This window comes from Macaca fascicularis, chromosome 12 (assembly GCF_037993035.2).
Source record: "Macaca fascicularis isolate 582-1 chromosome 12, T2T-MFA8v1.1".
Taxonomy (NCBI): domain Eukaryota; kingdom Metazoa; phylum Chordata; class Mammalia; order Primates; family Cercopithecidae; genus Macaca; species Macaca fascicularis.
The window spans coordinates 103,492,729-103,516,315 of NC_088386.1; the positions used below are offsets into that span (position 1 = coordinate 103,492,729).

Consider the following 23,587-nt stretch of genomic DNA (forward strand, 5'->3'; position numbering starts at 1 on the left):
GGCCAGGCTAGTCACGAACTTCTGACCTCAAGTGATCCACCCGCCTTGGCCTCCCAAAGTGCTGGGATTACAGACATGAGCCACTCTGCCTGGCCTAATTCCAGGGAAAAGTTCTTATATGTATTATGCTATAGTCCCATAGTATGGGACTATTACTGTGTAGTAATTTTCAGTTCTGCTGAAAGCTCTGTAGGCGTTACTACGTAGTAGGCACAGAGTATTTGTTTAATGAGTGATTCCCTATTAAAGGGTCATAAATTTGAAAGGTAAAAGTTAGGAACAATTCCTTTTTAGAGTTGTACAGATTAAAGGAAGTGAATTTTTTTTTTTTTGGAGACAGAGTTTCGCTCTTTCTGCCCAGGCTATAGTGCAATGGCGCGATCTCGGCTCACCACAACCTCCGCCTCCTGAGTTAAAGCGATTCTCCTGCCTCAGCCTCCCAAGTAGCTGGGATTACAGGCATGCACCACCATGCCTGGCTAATTCTGTATTTTTTTAGTAGAGACAGGCTTTCTCCATGTTGGCCAGGCTGGTCTCAAACTCCCAGCCTCAGGTTATATGCCCACCTCAGCCTCCCAAAGTGTTGGGATTACAGGTGTGAGCCACCATGCCTGACCAAACATATTTTTTTTTAACTGAGGAAATTAGATTCATTGTCCAAAGCTTAAAAGGAAGGTTTTCTACTTTGAGTTTTTGTTAACTCTGATACTTTACTATGATAGTACTTCCAACCTCTGAGACATGAGAAATAGCATGAGATTGTGGTCATCAAAATGACCTTACCAGAAATCACCACCAGGTTGGTGATAAACAGTACATCTACATAGACAGTTGGACTTTATGTTGATTCTTTCAAGATTAAAGATGAAGATGCCTGAACTTGAAGCAAGTCTTTTATCAATACTGTACATAAAGCAAAATACGCTGTATGATACTGTAATGGTGGATACATGTCATTACGCATTTGTCCGTAGAATGTACAACACCAAGAGTGAACCCTAAGATTAAAAAGTAAACAACAACAGTAGGCTGGGCGCAGTGGCTCATGCCTGTAATCCCAGCACTTTGAGAGGCTGAGGTGGGCGGATCACCTGAGGTCAGGAGTTTGAGACCAGCCTGGCCAACATTGTGAAACCCCATCTCTACTAAAAATAAAAAAAGTTAGCCAGGTGTGGTGGTGGGTGCCTATAATCCCAGCTATTTGGGAGACCGAGGCAAGAGAATCACTTGAACCTGGGAAGCGGAGGTTGCAGTGAGCTGAGATCATGCCACTGCATTCCAGCTTGGGAGACAGAGTGAGACCCTGTCTCAAAAAAAAAAAAAAAAAAAACAAATCAAAGCCTGTACATAAAGTATGTACTGTTGTCTGCATGCCATTTGTCAGTTTTATAGATTAACCATGGTTGGTTTTTAAATGTAGTCCAGTATGTCCTTGGTACCTTTGAGTTCTTGGGCTTTTTCCTTTGCTGTTTGACTAGTAAGCAAAATGTAATCAAACTAATTAGCATATTACATAATAGTCCGCATAGTTCCATTGCCAAATATTACAGAGAACTCCTCACTTTTTATAATTGGAGGCTATCTGGTATAACCCTGAAGTCTTGAACTTTCCTTACAAATCTCTTAATATCTTTTGTTCTCTTTCTGTGAAGTTAGCTAACATCAGAATTCCTGCATTATAATTCCTCCCATAACATGTCTGTCTCACCTGAAGAAAACTGAATTTTCACTCTTGCATGTCCAATTTGTAAATAATTCACCAAGAATAACAATTCAAAATAACAAATGTTACTTCATAAACTTATTTTAAAAACACTTGGACATTCATCTCCCATTTGGATGTAGTGATTTTGACATAATCACTTTGGTTTTCGTAAGTAAATGTAAGTAGGCTATACGTATTTAACTTTGGGGCATAATAACTTTTGGGTCCTTACAGTTTCAGCATTGAGCTAGTTTACAAAGCAGAACTAACATTTGAAGACAGCTTCATTCTTTGTCAACATAAAAATTGCTTTTGTCAAAGTAACTGTAGGAAGTATATAATCTCTTTTTTCTTAAAAAAAATGAGCTCCAAATAGCCATTTTGTAATGCTTCATGTATAGAGGTTTCTGTGAAATCAGTTCTTCGAAATGTTCAAAGTGTAAAAAGCTGTGAAACACCCATTAAGTGGGTGTTTGGAATGAAAGGGGAATGAAAAGATATGAGATAAAAATGTTATCTAAAATAATGCATAGTCATGGCTGCTGCTTAGCTAAGCAACACTGTCTGTTGGTGGCCATATACATGAAGACTTGTTTCAAATTCTTGAGTATAGTCTTACCTGAAGGAAAACAAGGCAAGTAAACTTTGCAAGTACTTAATTTAAAACAAACAAACAAACAAAACTTTAAGAAAGCACTACACCCTTCTTGTTGAAAGGTGCTATAGATTTAGTCACATATTCTGAGATGGCTGTCAAACCGTGCAGTATGTTTCTGTTTATCAGATGACGTTTTATTTGGGTTGGGGGGGATGGAGTCTCATTCATTGTGTCACCCAGGAAGGAGTGCAGTGGTGCAATCTCAACTCACTGCAACCCCCACTTCCCAGGTTCAAGCATTCTTGTGCTTCAGCCTCCTGAGTAGCTGGGATTACAGGTGCATACTACCACGCCAAGCTAATTTTTGTATTTTTAGTAGAGACAGGGTTTCACCATGTTGGCCAGGTGGATCGCAAACTCCTGGCCTCAAGTAATCTGCCCACCTTGGCCTCCCCAAAGTGCAGGGATTTACAGGTGTGAGCCACTGCGCCTGGCTGGCATTTCTCTAACACATATCTGTTAAATACTTCCTTCAAGAACAATATCTTTGTCATAGGGCATGCTACTTTTTTTTTTTTTTTTTTGCGACGGAGTCTTGCTCTGTCACCCAGTCTGGAGTGCAGTGGCATGATCTTGGCTCACTGCAAGCTCTGCCTTCCAGGTTCACGCCATTCTCCTGCCTCAGCCTCCCGAGTAGCTGGGACTGCAGGCGCCCGCCACCACGCCTGGCTAATTTTTGTATTTTTAGTAGAGATGGGGTTTCACCGTGTTAGCCAGGATGGTCTTGATCTCCTGACCTCATGATCCGCCCGCCTTGGCCTCCCAAAGTGCTGGGATTACAGGCGTGAGCCACCGCGCCCAGCCTGGGTATGCTACATTTTTTAAAAACAAGTTTATTTATCAAGGATGGCATTCAAATACCCTGGTAATTACAAAACTGCAATTATAAAATACAAAATATTGAACTTAAACAGTTTCTCTGAGTTAAATCCAATAAATAAATCAGAGAATTTATTTTCTTAAATAATATTGAAAAGATTCCTGGGGCCAGGCCTGGTGGCTCACATCTGCAATCCCAGCACTTTGGGAGGTCGACCCAGGTAGATCGCCTAAGGTCAGGAGTTTGAGACCAGCCTGGCCAACGTGGTGAAACCTGTCTCTACTAAAAATACAAAAATTAGCCAGGTGTGGTGGTGCACATCGGTAATCCCAGCTACTTGTGTGGCTGAGGCAGAAGAATCACTTGAACCGGGGAGGCAGATGTTGCAGTGAGTCGAGATTACTCCATTGCACTCCAGCCTGGGCAACAAAAGCAAAACTCCATCCCCGCACCGCCTCGCCTGCCCCCCACAAAAAAAGAAAAAAGATTCCTTTTTGCTATATATCGCCCTCTTTTTGGTGGTTAAGGTGGTGGTTGGGTTATTTTGGTGTTTTCTATTAATACATAGTTTACAAAAGTAAACAAATTTTCATGCTTTTATTCTTGTCTTATAAGTAATTTAAATTTTATCAGATTCAGATCACAGAGTTAACTTCATGTATAACTTTTCTTGCTTTCTAATGTCTAGATTGGAGGCTGAAATAAGGATTTGTTGTCTGTTTAAAGCAGAAGGACCTTGGTGGGAGCACAGGGAAAACTCAGCTTGATAAAGATACCAATTTATTTTCGTTTATCACATTGCCTGCTCTAACTTGTCCCCTTAAAATATTTATAACCTTTGTTACAGTGTGATCAGTCTAATCTAGTCTAAGGTTTATTCAGTTGAAGTTGATCTGTTGAGGAGTGTGTGTACATATATACATATATGTATATGCATATGACATTTGAATATGCTTTTTTGACTGTCTGGTCTCAATGAAGATGTGCTATATTTAACACCAATAGACTATTATTAGCATCAGAAACCTGGAACATTGCTAATTTTCCAGTATTGATTAGATACATCTCAGTTCTCCCAGATTGGACATATGGTAAAGATAAATGACAAGTATTTTAAGGTTAACAACCCTCCCCTACTTAAGAAAAAAAAAAAAGTGCAGGGAAAAAAGTAGAGGAAAACAGTAGACAGTGCAACATAGTTACTGATTCTTGGAAAGCTAAAGTCTATTGTGTAGCACCTGAACATTATAACACTTTAGAAAATAAAGGTATTTTGAAGGGTGTAAGAATGTATTAGCAAGGCTTTGACTGGGAGAGGTGGCTCATGCCTGCCTGGCCTGTAGTCCCAACACTTTGGGAGCCGGAGTGGGCAGATCACGAAGTCAGGAGATCGAGACCATCCTGGCTAACACGGTGAAACCCCATCTCTACTAAAAATACAAAAAATTAGCCGAGTGTATGGTGGCATGCGCCTGTAGTCCCAGGTACTCGGGAAGCTGAGGCAGGAGAATCGCTTGAACCCGGGAGGCAGAGCTTGCAGTGAGCTGAAATCGTGCCACTACACTCCAGCCTGGGCGAAAGAGCGAGACTCCATCTCAAAAAAAAATGTATTAGCAAGGCTTTCAGTTACCCTAAAAACTAAATATAGGTACAACATAGCTATTTAGAAATAATTATGTATCACATGTAGGTACTTCTAGATATACTTATGAAGAGTATTTTTAGTTAACATATCTGACTGTAACAACAAAATAGTCATTCAGTTTTAAAATCATGTGCCCAAATATGCCTTTTGCTGTGGTTACCTTGGAGACTTTGGAGTTCTGCCATGTGATTTCCTTAAATCCCTGGAATTTTTGATTGCTGAGAGTTCAGGAGGAGTTGCCCACTTGTTAGTGTGCAGGGAAATGTGTTTTTCTCACTTCTAGTTGAGGTCATTCTATTTTTTTGTTTTTAATCATAGCATGTGTTCTGTTAGTTATTAATGTATTATTTCTTCTTTACAGTCAAAATTCACAACTTATTTCTTTGAATGTTATCTCTGATCCTAAATGGGATGAAAATTGCCCTAGATTTAGGAGTTTAGAAAGTTTACTAGGTTGTGGGGAAGATGGGTTTATTTTTCATAAACTTGGACTAGAATGTTGATGATTATAAGGACTGGGACATTTCCTAAAGGTCAAAATATTTTAAGGTGAAAGTATGTATTCTTTCCTTTTGCTTAATGATTGAAAGAAAAAGTGGTAGTATGGGCTTGCTTTCTATTATGAGCTTTAATTTGTAATTTGATGAAGATTTTTGTTAACTTGCTATAGGTAGTTAAGTAAGGAAACAGTGGTGCCAGAATTTGTCCCTGATTCAGTATAGTTCTGTGCAGGTCTTGAGTAGATGAATTTAAATGCTACTTTATTAATAAGGGTTATATAGTCAACCTTTATAATACTAAGAACCTCCAACCTTCTTCCCAGCTTTATTTTTCTACACGCTTCCCATCATCTGACTTACGTGTTTTACTTGTTTACTAGAATGTAAGCTACATAAAAGCAGAGTTTTTAAAATTTCTTCTGTTCATTGCTTTATTCTCAGTGGCTATTATTATTTATCTTTTTTCCTTGTTTTCTATACAAAGTCTCTTATCAGCCACTAACTTACTCGTTTCTGTACAGGGCTATAATTCAAACCTTTGCTCATTCCATTTTTCTTGTAGAAAAAGTTCTTCCCAAACTTATCAATACTGTGTTCATCCTTAATGCCTCTTTGGAATTCTCTCATTCTCCTGACTATTGCTGAACACAGTCTCTTCTTTTAAATGCCGAGGAAGCACTCATTTGACACTTTGCTGAGATGTTTACCTAAACTACATTTTAAACTTTTTAATATCTACTACCGCTTTTACTGTGGAAAGGGGTATGAAAGTGTTACAATATGGGATATGAAAGTCCCTTTACTATTGGGAAATCTAATCAGATAAATTTCTTGAGGCTAGAATGGAAAGAAAAAACTTTAGAAGTTAAGTGAAGGGACTGTTAATTAACTGTTTAATAACTTAACAACAGTTATGACCAGAGCAACATAATAGATAAAAGACAATCTCCACTAAGAATCTTCACTAGGTAGAAGTATGGCTTGTAGCTTTTTAAAAAAAAATACTGCTAATAATCTCAGGTTGTATTACAGTCTCATTATTGTACAAATGGATGAGAATATCTCTGTATTTGCCCAGGATCAAGAGGCTAGGTGACCTCTTACTCAATGTGTCATTCTTTGCTATATGTATTAGTATATAATAAAAGGAAATACTTCCTTTACCATAAATGTTAAATTAGCCGAGCCTGGTGGCGGGCGCCTGTAGTCCCAGCTACTCGGAAGGCTGAGCAGGAGAATGGCATGAACCCAGGAGGTGGAGCTTGCAGTGAGGCGAGATTGTGCCACTGCACTCCAGCCTGGGCGACAGAGCGAGACTCTGTCACACACACACACACACACAAAAGGCATCTTTTAATTTTTTAATTCATCCCTCTTGTTTTTACAGATGAGAAATTAAAACACAGAAAGTTTAGTTTGTCTAACAACCACTAGAGACAATGCCAGTTGGTGACAAATCCAGCTTGTCATCAAGTGTTAGGCTGTGTTTCCCACCTACTTAGAACAACATTCTTTGTTTTTCTAAAGATTGAATGAATAATACTACAGAATCACTTGGCTTTTTACTTTTTATATTAAGGGGTAGAATTCCAGAGACCATTATAGCAAAATGATACATATCTGTGAATCGGTTAAAAAATTGTTTCTTTTAAACATAGCACTATTACAAAATTTGTTACCTAAGCTCAAAGTTTCTAAAGGATTAGTCTTATGTTAATTTTAAGATAAATCCAAAAAACCCCCAAATCTTAAACCTTAATGCCAGATAAATTTTAAAAACAGAATCATTGAAAGAACAAGAATTACAAAACTATCAAGCCAATAGTATATTTTAAGTGACTTTATGACTTTACGATACATTCTGTTTCTAATGTTCCAAGCCTGATGTTTCATGTAACATTCTGAGTTCATATGTATCTGGTTTCTTTCTTATTTTATAGCATTATTCAGTCTTTTATTATTTATTTTTTGCATTTGTTTAGTGAATTAAGAATCTCCTTCATACCACTTGGGAACTCACATATGTGTCTGGATTATGGCACTGCCAGCTAGACTGGTACTGGGTAAATAGGAAAATTAAAAATTCTACACATGATACTATACCATCTCTCCTCTCCATACCTGAGGGTATAAACAAAAAGAGCAAAAAACTTTCAGAGTCCAAAATAATTCTCACCAGCACTTTAAGGAAAGGCCTACTTTTTCTGATGAACTATTATATTTGTACTGTTGCCTAAGTTGTTGGTATCTACTTAAGATAAAAATTATAAAAATTAAGAAGGCTATCCTCTACCCCAAAAAAGGATTGGTAGGCTGCTTGAATGAAATGATAATAAAACACCAGTTGTTTAAATTGGGCTCCTATACATTGGAAATATCACACTTTGTTTTAAAAAGAAATATTATCCAGTTGTGGAGGGAAGAGGATGAAAAGCATTTTGAGTATGTCTTTGTAACGAAAATTTACTTGTATTCACTAATGGCTTTGTTCCTTTATTGTAATACAGTAATATTTTATTTTCCAAAACAAAAAGTTGTAATGGTGTTCTGTACCTTAAATGTCAAAAAAAATTAAGTAGTCTCAATGTGTTGTAAATAAAAATGAAATAAATGATCAATCTGTGCGTTAGATTGTGTTTAATCAAATGGTAGAGTAAAACTACACATACCAGATGACAGCATAGCTTTAAAAATGTGGCTTGAAATAAAGTCCTTTAAAAATGGTTGTGTATACCCTGTCTACAAAGGAGGTATTATGATACATTTGTATTTATCTTCATTCTAGATAAAATGATGGTTTGCAGGGGGAGAAATGGAGAAAAAATTGTGAATGTCTACTGTTTTTTTTTTGTTTTTTTTTTTTTTGGTAAAACAGTCTAGCTCTGTCACCCAGGCTGCAGTGCAGTGGTGTGATCTCGGCTCACTACAACCTCCGCCTCCTGGGTTCAAGCAATTCTCCTGCCTCAGCCTCCCAAGTATCCCAAGTAGCTGGGATTATAGGCACCTGCCACCACACTCGGCTAATTTTTTGTATTTTTAGTAGAGACAGGGTTTCACCATGTTGGCCAAGCTGGTCTGGAACTCCTGATCTCAGGTGATCCACCAGCCTCAGCCTCCCAAAGTGCTGGGATTACAGGCATGAGCCACCACACCTGGCTGTGAATGTCTGCTCTTATTACCTTGACTCAGTACTGTCATTGAGAGTATTTATTTATTTATTTATTTTATTGTTACTGAAATTAGTTTTTTGTTTTTATATGCCATTTTCTTCAAGATGAAAAGTATGGATAACTTACAGGTAAACTTTTTTTTTTTTTTTTTTTTTTTTTTGAGACAGAGTCTCACTCTGACACCAAGGCTGAAGTGAAGTGGCACCATGTCAGCTCACTGCAGCCTCTGTCTCCTGGGTTCAAGCAATTCTCCTGCCTCAGCCTCCCAAGTAGCTGGGATTACAGGCACCCACTACCACGCCTGGCTAGTTTTTATGCTTTTAGTAGAGATGAGGTTTCACCATGTTGACCAGGCTGGTCTTGAACTGCTGACCTCAGGTGATCCACCTGCCTCTGCCTCCCAGAGTGCTGGGATTACAGGCATAAGCCATCGCTCCCAGCCCAGGTAAACTTTTGTTGTTGTTGTTTGTTACATTTGATGTCTGTCTTATTTTTAGTTTAAAAATAAAGTTTTTTATTTTTGGCCGGGCGCGGTGGCTCAAGCCTGTAATCCCAGCACTTTGGGAGGCCGAGACGGGCGGATCACGAGGTCAGGAGATCGAGACCATCCTGGCTAACACGGCGAAACCCCGTCTCTACTAAAAAATACAAAAAAGTAGCCGGGCGAGGTGGCGGGCGCCTGTAGTCCCAGCTACTCGGGAGGCTGAGGCAGGAGAATGGCGTGAACCCGGGAGGCGGAGCGTGCAGTGAGCTGAGATTCGGTCACTGCACTCCAGCCTGGGCGACAGAGCGCGACTCCGTCTCAAAAAAAAAAAAATTAAAAATTAAAAATAAAAATAAAGTTTTTTATTTTTAAATAAAAAGGTTGCAAAATATAACTCAGTGAGTTAATCACCAGTGATAACCAGAGTTATTTGATACTTTTTTAAGTTATTTTTTATAATTTAGAAATATAGGGTAAATAGGCAAAATTTAAACAAAAATGGTAATTTCATATAAAAAGTATCTGAGATTTTAAAAACTTTGTATCAAAATTATAGTTTTGATTTATTATTTTATAATATTATACATGTCTTGTGACATTAAAGTTTAATTGTACAAGTAATCCTGAATCCATGCTCATGGGAAGAAAGAAACTTCAGTCAATATTAAAATACTGAAATATGTCTAGAGTTAAAGGTGAAAGTCATTCTGTACAGTTCTACAAAATTCTATTTCTCTCTTCAGAGCTACTGCTAATAGTTTAGTGTTTAATCTTGCACACCTTTTGCATGCATAAACCTTTACAACAATTTGTTTTACTTTTTTAAAAATATAAATGGGGCTCTATTTTACAGTATGTCAATATATTAAATTTTTTCATTGTTACAATTTTGTAATGGTTCTCTTAATGATGGATAATTGTTTTCAGGTGGTTTTTTTTTTTGTTAGGATTAAAAAATTTTACAGCAAATACCATTGAACTACATCTCTGGATATTACTATTGATTATATGGTCAGTGCACTTGTCTTGATGGCTTTATGAATATTTTAAATAATGTATTCAAGTCTATTGATCTTTTTCCTTATCATCTGTGTTTTGTGGATTTTGATATTTCCAAACTATTTATATTCATTTCTACAGAGATATTTTCATTTTCATTTTTTAAACTGTCACTTGTAAAACACTTTCTTTTTATAGAACCTTATGAGTGACAGCAAAATGTATTAGTATGTAATACATTGTGATGGAGTGTAATGATCACAAGGATCAGTGACAGTTTTGATGATCAGTTTCAGATTTGTAAAATAAATGAAATATATTCTGGAAAAGTCGTGGGCTTTTTGTGTTATTTGTGGAATCACTAAAGGTAGTCCGTCAGTATTAACAAATTTGTTTTGACAGATAAGATGCGAGACACTGAATTATAACAGGCCCTAGAAACATTGCCTGTTTTCCTGAATCCTTTAGACAGGATTGTTTCCCCAGTTAACAGAGATTTCTCTAACCTTGATTTACAGTAGCTACTGCTGGTAGGAATTGCTCTCCACTCCACTTTTGCTGCCATCCAGTGTTAGATTACCCAACAGATACACTAAGTGCTTAGCAAAGCAGAGCCCAAAAAGTAATACGAATTTTTACCTTACACAGAATTTTACAATTAAAAAATATAAAAGGTGTTTCTCTGTGTATGTATATATGTGTACAGTATAGTGTTGCATGCTATACATAGAGTAAGGTATCAGAATGCCTTAACTTTTTCCTTGTTTGGCACCTCTGATTTGGCTCTGTGGCCATTTATTCCACCTTTCTACCTTGAAATTCCACAACTTGGGCTTTTGAAATTACCTGGTATGGTGCCATGCACGTGTATTCTCAGCTACTCCAGAGGCTGAGGTGGGAGGATCACTTGAGTCCGGGAGTTTTAGATTGAGATGACCTGTGATCACGCTACTGCACTCCAGTCTGGGCAACAGAGCGAGACCTCATCTCTAAAAAAAATTTGGGCTTGAAACGGACTGATTTTGTCCTACCACTAGTAATAACTTTTGGAAGTAGCTTACAATTCCTGTTTCTTTCCTCTTATGGGGGGAAATACCCTTATGGGAGGTATTATGAAGCCAATATCTAATAGACTCTGTCATCATTAGCTCACTTCCACTCTCTGCCATCTCTCTGTACCCGATGAGTATAGTTTTGAAAAATTATAATTTTGCTACCACTGCACCTCTCCTTGTTAGTAGGGGAGATTTATGTAAGAGAAGAATCTTTTATTTCTAGACAAGGTAATATCTCATTGGGAAGAAACAGCCAAGGGAGAAGAAATGTTTTTTTCTTCTTCGAAAGGACAAGAACTTTTATAGCTCAGCATATTTGAACAAGTTTGACAGTAATTCAGCTACATTATATTTTAACTAGATTTCTGAGTTCACTTGGTAACTTAACCACCACGTATATACCTATTTATAACTTGAAATTTGCCTTTAAAGTCATGAAAGCACAAAGCACTGTGGTGCTTGTAACACTCTTCCATATTATTATAGGTAACTAAATGACCATGGAATCTGGAGCCGAGAACCAGCAGAGTGGAGATGCAGCTGTAACAGAAGCTGAAAACCAACAAATGACAGTTCAAGCCCAGCCACAGATTGCCACATTAGCCCAGGTATAAAATACGTGGAGAGATTCCAGTTTGTGACTCTTCCTAGAGGAATACGTTTAGAAGAGAATTTAGTTGTTATTACATAGATATACATAGAATGAGCAAGAGATAATTCTTACAATATCAAAATTCCTGTTTACTTAGTATTAGCGTATGTTTAGAAATGATAGTATTCAATAACAACAGTAAAATGTATTATTAAACAATAATACAGTATTTTTAGTGAAATGACCCAGAAATAATTACATTTTAAACTTATGGGTAAATTAATTGGTGCTCTTAGATAAGGAAGGAAAACCTTGGCTCTGTATGACAACTGCTTTTTTTTTTTTTTTGTATGACACAGATTTATTTTTCAGCAGTGCAGATGCAGATAATATGAAAGCCTAAGTTTATATACCTAAACTAAAAATTAGGATAAGCAAATAAATTGACATGTAAGGAAATTTTAAGGATGATAGTAGTTTTCGTGTTTCCTGTATATTTTAAATATAATTCCTGATACTTTCATTTCATCTTTGTCTTTAACATCCTATCTTTAAGAATATTTTCTCTCATTCTTATGTGTTTGTTTGCATGTATTTTCCTCAGATATTTTATTAACAGCTGTTTACATAGATAGGAATGAGAAAGGTGGTTAACTTAAAAAACAAATAGCAAATACAGACCTGCTAGGTAATAGTGTGATACCGCCTCTTTCAGATGAAGGTTCCCAGGAGAATATAATCCTAACAGAAACTCTGATATATGTAGCTTCAGTTTCTCCAAGAGTTTAAAAGTTCCTACAGAAGTCACCTAGCAAGAATGAATAATGGGAAATAGAGGGCTCACCACACTTGGTGTCTGGCTGAGATAGTGTGAGCCAGATACTAGATTTCCAGCAAGAACATAGTCAGAAGGAGTGAGCTGTTCTGTGTTTTCTCGTAAGACCACCAGGGCTTACCTCCAGCCTTCAGGAATAAGACAAAGCTAGATACATTTAATGTACTCATACGAGGCAGGCTGCAGGACTTAAGGGGAGAGAACCAGGACTTCCATCAATACAGGGGCAACACATAAGAATCTGGGCTCATCTGTGCATTTTGCCCTCTAGAAAGAAGAAGACACAATGCTAGGCTGGGCACCGTGGCTCACGCCTGTAATCCCAGCACTTTAGGAGGCTGAGGCGGGCAGATCACGTGAGGTCAGGAGTTCAAGACCAGCCTGGCCAACATGGTGAAACCCCATCTCTACTAAAAATACAAAAAACCAGGCGTGGTAGCACACGCCTGTAAATCCAGCTACCTCGGAAGGCTGAGGCGGGAGCGTTGCTTGAGCCCGGGAGGCAGAGGTTGCAGTGAACCAAGATTGCGCCACTGCATTCCAGTCGGGGTGACAGAACAAGACTCCCTCTCAACAAAAAAAAAAGAAGAAGAAGATGCAATGCCAGTAGGCATCTTTATGATGATAACCCTCAACATATCTATCTCTGGAGTCACACTATTTTGTCCACTCTGGTTGTCCCCAGAGTCAGCTGTATTGTGTCATCCTGGGAATTCCATTTTCTCACAATTTGTGTTTTTGGTATGGTAAGGCATGTTTTCCAATGGTTTTATGAGAAAGAAGGGTTGGCTGAGTAAAGATAGCATGTTATAAAAATTGAATGTATGGGCTGGGCGTGGTGGCTCACGCCTGTAAATCCCAGCACTTTGGGAGGCCGAGGCGGGCGGAACATAAGGTCAGGAGATCAAGACCATCCTGGCTAACACGGTGAAACCCCGTCTCTACTTAAAATACAAAAAATTAGCCAGGTGTAGTGGTGGACTCCTGTAGTCCTAGCTACTCAGGAGGCTGAGGCAGGAGAATGGCATGAACCCAGGACGCAGAGCTTGCAGTGAGCTGAGACCACACCACTGCACTCCAGCCTGGGTGACAGAGCAAGACTCCATCTCAGTCAGTCAGTTGAATGTACATGTGCCTTAACATCTAGAAGATCTACAGCAAAAATATTAAAAGTGATTAGCTATGGGTGATAGGAATATAAAGGGTTCTTATTTTTTATTGTCTGTATTTTATAAATTTGTAATGAGAGGAGCCATTATATAAAATTATTAGTGTAGAAAAGGAATTATTCATTGAGTTAGCTAGGTATATTTTCCCTAGAGAAGGCTCAGGAAAGAGAACATAGTAATTGCTTCAAATATTAGAAGAGCATTTATATGGAATTGAGATGAGATACTCTGAGTAGGGTTATGGTTCTCAAACTTCAGTGTCAGGGGAAGTACGATTGGGTTCCTGTTAGATTTAACTTTACAGAGTATCCTGTGTGACTCTAATGAAGCTATTCCATGGACCACATTTTGAGAACCAAATAAGACTAAGCAAGACTTACAGTGGCCAGAGAGAAAGTGATTAATAAGGAAGGACTTTATTACTATCCAGAGATGGAAGCTCCTGGTTTTAACCTGTATGCCAAAGACTCTGTTTTTATAGGGATCTTTCCCCCAGGCTTCACAGTCAAATATTTCACTGCCTGCTAAAATAAACATCTCTACAAATTCAGATGTCAGATTAGGCTCATCATCTATTACAACTCCAGTCACCCAAAAGGCTGTCCTTACTTCTTGCATTCTCTTTTTCAATTACGGACATAGTCTACCAATTCTCTTTCAGACATGAAATGTGGGTCATCTGCAGTTCCTCTGTCACCTCTTTTAACCATTCATAAAGCCGTTTCTGGACTGCTTCCAAATTTTCATAAAATCACTTCCCTCATTCCCATCTCTGCTACTACTAACTGCCCTACTTTTGGCCTTCATCATCTTTCCTTAACTACTGCATGGGCTTTCTTCGTTGGTCTCCCCACCACCAGTTTTCCCCCCAAAATACGTATCTTTCACACTGCCACTAAAGTGATTTTTTTTTTTTTGAGATGGAGTTTTGCTCTTGTTGCCCAGTCTGGAGTTCAATGGCGCGATCTCGGCTCACTGCAACCTCTGCCCCCCCCGGTTTAAGCAGTTCTCCTGCTTCAGCCTCCCAAGTAGCTGGGATTACAGGCGCCTGCCACCACACCCGGCTAATTTTTTGTATTTTTAGTAGAGATGGGGTTTCACCATGTTGGCCAGGCTGGTCTCGGAACTCCAGACCTCAGGTGATCCACCCACCTCAGCCTCCCAAAGTGCTAGGATTACAGGCGTGAGCCACCTCGCCTGGCCTAAAGTGATCTATCTAAAAGCAAAAATCAGCTTGGTATTTAGGAGTTCAAAAGTCCTTCGGTGGATACTACAGTTCCCTCAGGATAGAATGCAATTTCTTTGATGTGACATAATACAGGCTTTTTATGACTAGCACTTCTAGGCCCACCTGCCTCCATTGTTTTCTCTCTCCCTACTTCAAACATCATACAGTAACACACTTATGTGCTCCATTGGTGCTGAGCTGCTGGTTATCCCACCCATGTATGCTGTTTCTCTTTGCTTTTGCCACTGCTCCACTCTGCTTGAAATTCTCTGACTCTTCCCTGTAAGTAATAATAACAACTCTAAATTTTTTCTTTTGTTTTAAATTCACATTCTTACCAGGTAGCCTCCCCTTCTCTTAGGTTGGGTAGAGTAATTCTCCTCAGTGTGTCCATTTTTCTTTTAGCAAACCTCATTACTAAACTGAATTGTATTTATTTGTGTCTCTTTTCCCCATTCCTTCACATACATACCCCCAATAATTTATTTGAGGTCAGAAACCCCTCTCTTTCTCACTTCTGTAGTTTCAGTTCTAACATTAATCCTGGAACATAGGTCCCCAGTAACTGTTTCCTGAATTAGCAAATAGAATTCCTATCCTTGAATGCGTTCAAGCATAGGAGCAATAAATAACATCTGATAGACATGTATGATCTAAGGACCCTTTTAACCTGGATATTGACTCATTAAAACTGCGTTAGTTCTAGACTTAGTAGGTCAGGTTTGCTCGTGCTTGAGAGCAGTTAGATTTTAGAATGTGACTTATTTAACATATTCTGAAGAATTTTATGTTTCTTCAAGGATAGTATATCTGTTGACCTTGGGTGAACACTTAATCTCGTTGAGCAGTTATTTTTGCTCTTAAAATGGAGATCCTTATCACCGAGTCTTCATTTTCTTCAAATAGCGAAATCAGAAATTGGAAATGAAAGCAGGTGGGAAAATGTAAAGTGCCATACAAATAAAGTGATACCTCATGTTCTGAGAGTCCGTATTACATATTTGGTATAACATTGAAATAGCTTTTTTTTTTTTTTGTCACTTGGGAACAGCTGAAAAGGGTAGGGGTATAGTTTTTGGTGTTTTTTATAGTGTTTTTTTGTTAAAGAATATTAAATTTAGTCATTACTTTCATATCAGGGAAATACATTCTAGCAAAAAGGTCACGTTTTTGCTTCTAAAATGTTATTTCATATTGAACATGAGTACTGCCAAAGAGTGTCTGGGATGATAATTCTTTTCTGTGTTCAACACCATAGGTATCTATGCCAGCAGCTCATGCAACATCTTCTGCTCCAACTGTAACTCTAGTACAGCTGCCCAATGGGCAGACAGTTCAAGTCCATGGAGTCATTCAGGCAGCCCAGCCATCAGTTATTCAGTCTCCACAAGTCCAAACAGTTCAGGTATGTGTATAAAAAGTTCTGCATCTATTTTAATAACTATTGTTTATAGCCATATCTCTCTCCTTTCACTAGTTATGAAAATAAGGACACATCTAGTTCAGAGTTTATTTTATTCACAGTATAGGAATATGCTGCATCTATATAGTCACCTTATGTGTAGGAACATATATACAGAAGAACAAACAAAAGAAAATGACTAATTTCTTAAGCTGCGGAAGAAAAATGATTGGGGAAAATAATGAAGTACATGAGATAAAGTGGAAATGTTTGGGAGAAACTGTAGGACTGAGGTACCTCAGTTAAGAATAATTGAGATGCAAAAATAGTAATGAATTTTCTGAATCTACAATTGGAGAAAAATAAACCCTTGATCAAAAATTAATACCCTTACCTAAGATATTATTTGAACTTAGAAATTACATAAAGCATTTGTAAAATCAACTGTGCTTAGGGTTTCAGTTACAGTGTGTAACTTTTAAATAATATATTCAGAGGGTACATCTTGAGGATCAGGGATTATACTATGCATGTTATCTTATTCTTTGGAGAGATCATTCCTTTGGGTTTGATCCACAGGTAATAAAGGCACTGTAGACCTTTGAAGGTGACTACTCTGTTTAACTGTAGGGAACCGAGAGCAGTATAGATCATTGCAATTGAGCTTATTGAAAAAAAAGACTTGAACGTTCATTCAAGTAGGCCATAACCCCAGCCTCCCATTTCATATTTTTTGCTTCACAGTCTTCCTGTAAGGACTTAAAAAGACTTTTCTCCGGAACACAGGTGAGTCCTAGGTCCTAGATTTGGAGAGAACTATTATTAGAAAGGAAGGTGAGAAATTATTCTTTATGTCTTTGTCCTTTTCCTCTATAAACATGGAATTTCAGCACTTGAACAAAACCCTCAGAGATCTTCTGGGTCTAGGCCATACTTGTTACCTCGCCAGCCCTTAGTCTGTTGCTTAATTCTGTTTAACATTTCTCCCCTCTTCCTAATGGTAGTCCAGCATTTACTTGAACACTTTCAGAGAAAGGAAGCTCAATCTCCTGAGGTAACCTATTTACAGTTAGGAATGATTACTAAAATATTCTTCCCTGTGATGATCCAAAATGTATCTTTCTAAAACTTTCACCTAGAGATCCCAGGTAAACACAGGTTCTATTCTCGGAAACTAGATTAGCAAGTCTAATTCCTGTTCTATTGGACTGCTTCCTCTTCCCCATCCCCCGCACCCTTCCTATTTTTAAGAAAATTTCCAGACTAAACAAACTATTTTTCTTTAGCCATTTGTTAGATGGTATAACTTTGTTTCCTCTTCACCATCTTGGTTGTTTTCTTCTGGGTGAGGATGTTATATTTTCTTTACATACGGTAACCAGAACTGATTAATATTTGTAGAGGGGAGAAGTGCTGTCTCTGTCCTGGAAGCGTTCTTTTAATGTCCTCAGTATAATTTGTCAGCCATTTTATACTATTGAGTCATTGAACTGCTATTACCCACCTCTACTTCATTCTGTCTTTGTGCTTTTGGTTCGCTTTGACACTTAAGTGGGAGTGTGGGGGAGGAGAAGTAATGTTTTTGTGTGAAATCATCAGTTGTATGAATTTCCATAAGACACTGGGAATGACATTTGTTAACAAGTAAAAGATAGTGTTGTGCATGTAAAGATCTAAGAACTTGATATTTCTATGAAATCACAATGACTGAGCAATAGTCCTTTGCCTTAGTTTTTATTCCATTGAGTCCTACCTTACCATTGTCCATACTGTGTCACTACTAATTCCCTAGCCATATTCTCCTCTTGATAATAGTGAAAAAACTTGATTTGCTAGTGAGGAGACCTAGATTCCAGAACCAGTTTGGACATTAATAAGTCAAATGACCTTGGGCACATCTACCTTTCTCTTTTTCACTTACAGAAGATCTTTCTATAAAGAACACAAAAATTAAGTTACAGCCATAACATTTGCTAAGATTACTATTTTTGATTGTAATAGGTGTTATTGTTGATTGTATTCTTGATTTTAATATTTATTCTGGGGCAACATAATTTGGACATGGAGATTTTATGGCCATTAACTATAGAAATACTCTTTTTTTTTTTATTTGCTTGTATTCATCTTTAAGGAACACATTTTTCCATTAAGGTCCGTTAAGGTGAGCTGTACTTCTAATTTAAGAGTATGTATTTATAAAATAAAAGTTGGACTTTTTGAACCCTGGATTCTACAAACAGAGATACAAATATAATATTTTTTTCTTTAAAAGGCCTAAACTATGGAGTATCTATTTTAATAGTTATCTTAGCCAGTTAATGGTGATTAGTGTTAACAACTAGGAAATAGTTTCTATCAGAAGAGATGATCAAACAAGGAGAGGATCTTGTAGATGGGAGATCTCATTAATATTTTAGAATAAAGTTTCCAAAATATATGAGGTACATTTCTCTTGATGTGAGAATAGATTATTGCTTTAAATTATCATTCATTCATAAAACAAATGTTTATTGGTGACATGCTATGTGCCAGTCACTGTTCTATTTGCTATAAAAGACAGCAATGAGCAAATAATATGAAGATATTTTAATGAAAAGAGACAGACTATGAAAAAATAAAGTGTGTCAGGTGAGAAGTACGAGAGAGATGAATAAAGCCAGGGGAAGGGGATGGAGAATGATGTGGAGGGAAGGGTGTTCTACTTTATGTAATGTGCTCAGGGAGCACAGCACAAACCAGAAGGCAATGAAGGAGGAGGCTAAGGCACGCAGATCCAAAGGTTTGGAAGTGAGGGTATACTTGGGATATCAAGGAATAACAGAAAGGTATGGCTGGAATAGAGTAAGCAAGGAAGGAAGTGATTGGAGATGCAGTTTACAACATAAGTGTTAAAATTTCAAATCTAAATACTTGAAAACCCTAGAAATAGAACTTTCTAAATTGTTTAGAAGTCTTCCAGAGTTTCAGCAGGTGTCAATTTTGTTTGTTAAAAATACAAAATTGTAACCCCTTCCTATTAACATGCAATAAACTGACTTAGAGCCAGGGAGATGAAAATAATAAACTAGATAAATCTCATTGAAAGCTTGCATAATTGGTAGATGAAAATGATTATTTAGTAAGCACACTTCAAACGCACCTAGTTTTGTTATCTACATGAGTTTTCTTTTTCAATGCCAGCAATTGTTAAATCACGTTTCAGAAAACCCAAGCTTAGAATCTGATTTCTAAATGACTGTTATAAAGTGTTAAATGAGGTCAGACTCCGTGGCTCATGCCTGTAATCCCAGCACTTTGGGAGGCCAAGGCAGTCGCATCACTTGAGCTCAAGAGTTTGAGACCAGTCTGGCCAACATGGCAAAACACCATCTCTACTAAAAATGGAAAAATTATCCAGGGGTGGTGGTAGGCGCCTATAATCCCAGCTACTCGGGAGGCTGAGGCACAAGAATCGCTTGAACCCAGGAGATGGAGGTTGCAGTGAACCAAGATCATGCTGCTGTACTCCAGCCTGAGTGACAGAGTGAGACTCTGTCTTAAAAAAAAAACAAAAAAAAAAGTGTTAAATGATTTTTTAATGAAGCATATTAAATCATGTCATTCTCACTATCCTGAAAAACTACATTATTTATCTTTAAGAAATATATAAATTTTTAATATTTGTGCTTATCCTATCTCTTTAAGAACTCTTGTTTTATAATACAAATACTTAAAATGTAGAAATAAGAAAAATGTATGCCTATGTAAAATTTTTCTTATTTGTAAGAGATACATGCAGATCAAAAGAGTTTGAAGATCATTGATCTAGACTTTCAGTAAGCTTCATGATCCAATGAGTAAAACATTGTATCTAAGGCCAGGCGCAGTGGCCTGTAATCCCAGCCCAGGCAGGACGATTGCTTGAAGCCAGGGGTTCAAGACCAGCCTGGGCAACATAGCAAGAACCTGTCTCTACAAAAAAAGTAAAAATTAGCTGGGAGTGGTAGTGCATGCCTGCTATCCCGGCTACTCAGGAGGTCGAGTCCAGAGGATCTCCTGAGCCCGTGAGTTTGAGGCTGCAGTGAGCTGTGATCGCACCACTGTACTCCAGCCTGGATGAGTGAGTGAGATCCTGTCTCTTAAAAAAATTTTTTTAATTTAAAAAAAAAAAAAAAAAAAAAACTATATCCAAACCATGAGTGTCAACTCTACCAAGGGAGAGTGCTTAAGTTTCCAGAGGACCATGTATAGTTTTAGTAAACATCGAATATTACCATTGTTTTGATTGGTTCTAGTTACTTTATAGTTTATTTTAAGATTTCAAATAATCAAAACAGAGTCCTCCACCTTTCCAATATAAACAGGTAGTATGTGTTTAAATAAACCAAAGTTGAGAAATACAGACCTAAAACTTTATATCTACAAGTGGTAGTTTAGCTTTTTGAAAATTTCTTGACTTACAAGTAGCCAAAATTAAAGACCTATTGAAAAAATTCAGAAAGAAGTTAATAAGTGATAGGAGATGAGACCAAAAGGAAAGGGTTCCATCATTGGAAGGTGATGATATGTGATGTTTATAATTGGGATATACTTTTTCATATGTATGTTTTTATTCTGTTATTTGTAAAATAGATTTTTGACATGAGTTTTATTGATCTGTTATGTGGGTCCAGTATGTTTTTTTTTTAACAGCAGTTTTAGGTTCACAGCAAAATTTAGAGGAAGCTACAGAGATTACCTATGTACACCCTCCCCCAACTCCGTGGATAGCTTCCCCTATTCTTAACATCCGTCCCCCCAGACCAGTACATTTGTGTTATAATTTGATGACCCTACATTAACACATCATAATGCCCCAGAGTCCATAGTTTACATTAGACTTCATTCTTGGGTTGGTATATCCTGTGGCAGTATTTTTATTATTGATTAAGTGATAGATTAGGGACTCCATAGGAATTGGCTTCATGGCTTACTTGTCTTCGGATGGTATTCCCAAAGAGGAAGTGTTGTGTTCATTTCAGTGGTCCGAATTCTCTTTACATTTACAGAGTTACAAGCACTAAATAGTGATAAGTTAATTCCTTCTGTGTGAATTGACAAAATCTTATAGGTCAGAGAAAGGCAACCTTTTTTTTTTTTCCATTAAGGGCCATAAATCCAGAGTTAGAAAAAAAAAAAAAAAAATTAAAAGACACAGATTTTAAAACAACATTAATTTGTTTCATTTCAAAACTATCCTGTGGGTAGTTTATATGGCATGTTTTGATGTTGTTGTTTTAATGAGTTCCAACTTGGAAGGGGGCGGGGGGTGTTCCTTAATCACTATATGTCCTTAAGAGAAGGGTGTAAGGATGGGGCATGTGAGAGTCAAGCAGTGAACACAGAAAGAGCCAAAGAGGAACTAAGTGAATTCTGAGTGGAGTATTAACGAAGGAAAACAACACTTGTCACAGTACTATCCACTTTGAGTTCAGTCTTGTTATTCCTTGAATTTCTGATCCTTTGCTCGGGCCTTTTCATAGTTCCTGATCTTCTATATATGAGAAAGTTTGTGCAGAGACTCTTGTGTGGGCTAGTTACAGCAGCTACTGATTAACGTGAAACTTTTCTGTGTGCTCCTTTGGCAGTAATTACAGGATTATTATTCTGCTGAGAATCACAGACTAAATTCAGCATTACTAATCTTTTTATCTGTCATTTGTGAATTCATTATATGTTGCCTGTTGATTTTTAGGTCTTTCAGACTGTACGTAGACTTTAAAGTGCTTGAATGGGGCAAATTACTTCATTATAAGTATGCTCTACTACAAGCTACTAGATTTACCTGGTTTCATTTTTAAATGAGCATGCATATCACAAAGCCCTGTCAAAATGAATGCCCACTTGGGAGAACCGTTAGGCTCAGACCACACATAGAGTACACTTGGAATTTCTCAAGAACCTCTGAATATGTTTCCTTACTGCCATTGCCATACGTTTTGACATGGAGCTAACCTACATCGACCCTTTTGTCTTGGTTAAGTATAATTCTTAATCTGACAGCATAATGTGTCCCTAGTTCAGGAAAGAGCATAAGGTTTCTGCTGATTAGAGAAACGTGGGCAGTGTAAATTTGACAATCAAGCAACTTAGGTAAGTGAACTCTTCTAGTCTAGAAAAGGTGTGAAAATGCCACTGGTTGCTGCTTCTGACAAACCTGGTTTGAGACTAGAACAGTCTGGTTTGAGACTGGAACCACCAGGATTTTGATGCTGGTAAGGATCTCTAAAATGGAGGTACTAAATATTGACAGTGGCTCCACTACTTCCTAGCTTTGTGACTCGGGTGAGTTACTACTTTGTATCTTAGTTCTTCCATCTATGGAATGCATATAATAGTATAGTACCAAAATTTTTATTCACTTTATTACTTTTCAGTTTAGGGATTCTTCTCAGAAATGCATAGTTCTTTACCTTGAATTTTTACTTAAACATGATTATAGAATGCTAACTTTGAAACATGTTAGGAGTTTTTCCTAACTTGCTAGGAACAACTGTCAGGGATGTGATGATGGATCGCCAGTCTTACTGTATAACTGTAAATATATTCATAAGTGTTTATAAAGTTAAAGAATAATATTTGTATAGTCACTATATAGACTTAGTACCAAATATTTAGCCATCCATTTTATCCCTTATATCAGAAACCTTATTTTAGTTGGTAGTTTTGTTCCAACAGATGTAAGAAAAAACTGATAAGTAATACTGATGCAGTCAGGATTGATTACATGGAGTCCTGAAAAAAAATTAAACTGTAGCTATTTTAGGTTCTCTAACTTCATCTTAGTTTATAGGGTAAGTAAAGGGAAGGGGAGAGTGATTGGTATGGTTGTCTCCCATAAGAACTGATTTTTTTCTACTGAAGCATGTATAAAGTTTATATATGACTTTTTGTATTTGACTGTTTAACAAAAATTTTATAGGAACTAAATTTGATTATCAAGATAAAGTTTTTATTTATTTTCAGATTTCAACTATTGCAGAAAGTGAAGATTCACAGGAGTCAGTGGATAGTGTAACTGATTCCCAAAAGCGAAGGGAAATTCTTTCAAGGAGGCCTTCTTACAGGTATGGATTTTAATAGTTAGAATCTAAGATGTGTAGGAAGTCTTAGGTAGTTGCAGATAAAGAGATGTCAGAAGACCAGTTAGTTGCCTAGGTCAGTTCTTTATAGATTACTTTTCTTCATCTTGAGTTATTTGTCTCAAATAAAGTGAAGCTTATCCTACAGAATAAGAAGAGCACTTGTTACTCTCACCAGTCCTGATTTTTTTTTTTTTTTTTTCTGTTTCTGTAGACTGTGCTGGC

The 23,587-nt window shown here is 37.4% G+C and overlaps 1 protein-coding gene across 6 annotated transcripts in view; it reads left to right on the plus strand.

Moving 5' to 3' along the window:
* Positions 1-23,587, plus strand: part of CREB1 (cAMP responsive element binding protein 1) — an 80,045-nt gene that overhangs the window by 15,981 nt on the left and 40,477 nt on the right. For 3 of the 6 annotated variants that reach the window (XR_006691132.3, XM_045367591.3, XM_074009902.1), the window contains exons 2-5: positions 11,523-11,644; positions 16,119-16,265; positions 17,007-17,048; positions 23,247-23,347. Coding sequence is in view for 5 of the 6 variants with exons in the window: in XM_045367591.3 (XP_045223526.1) it covers positions 11,531-11,644; positions 16,119-16,265; positions 17,007-17,048; positions 23,247-23,347 (404 nt within the window). In the remaining variant the exon portion in view is untranslated. The remainder of the gene's footprint in view (positions 1-11,522; positions 11,645-16,118; positions 16,266-17,006; positions 17,049-23,246; positions 23,348-23,587) is intronic. The other 3 variants (XM_045367593.2, XM_065525939.2, XM_074009901.1) reach the window with 3 other exon arrangements.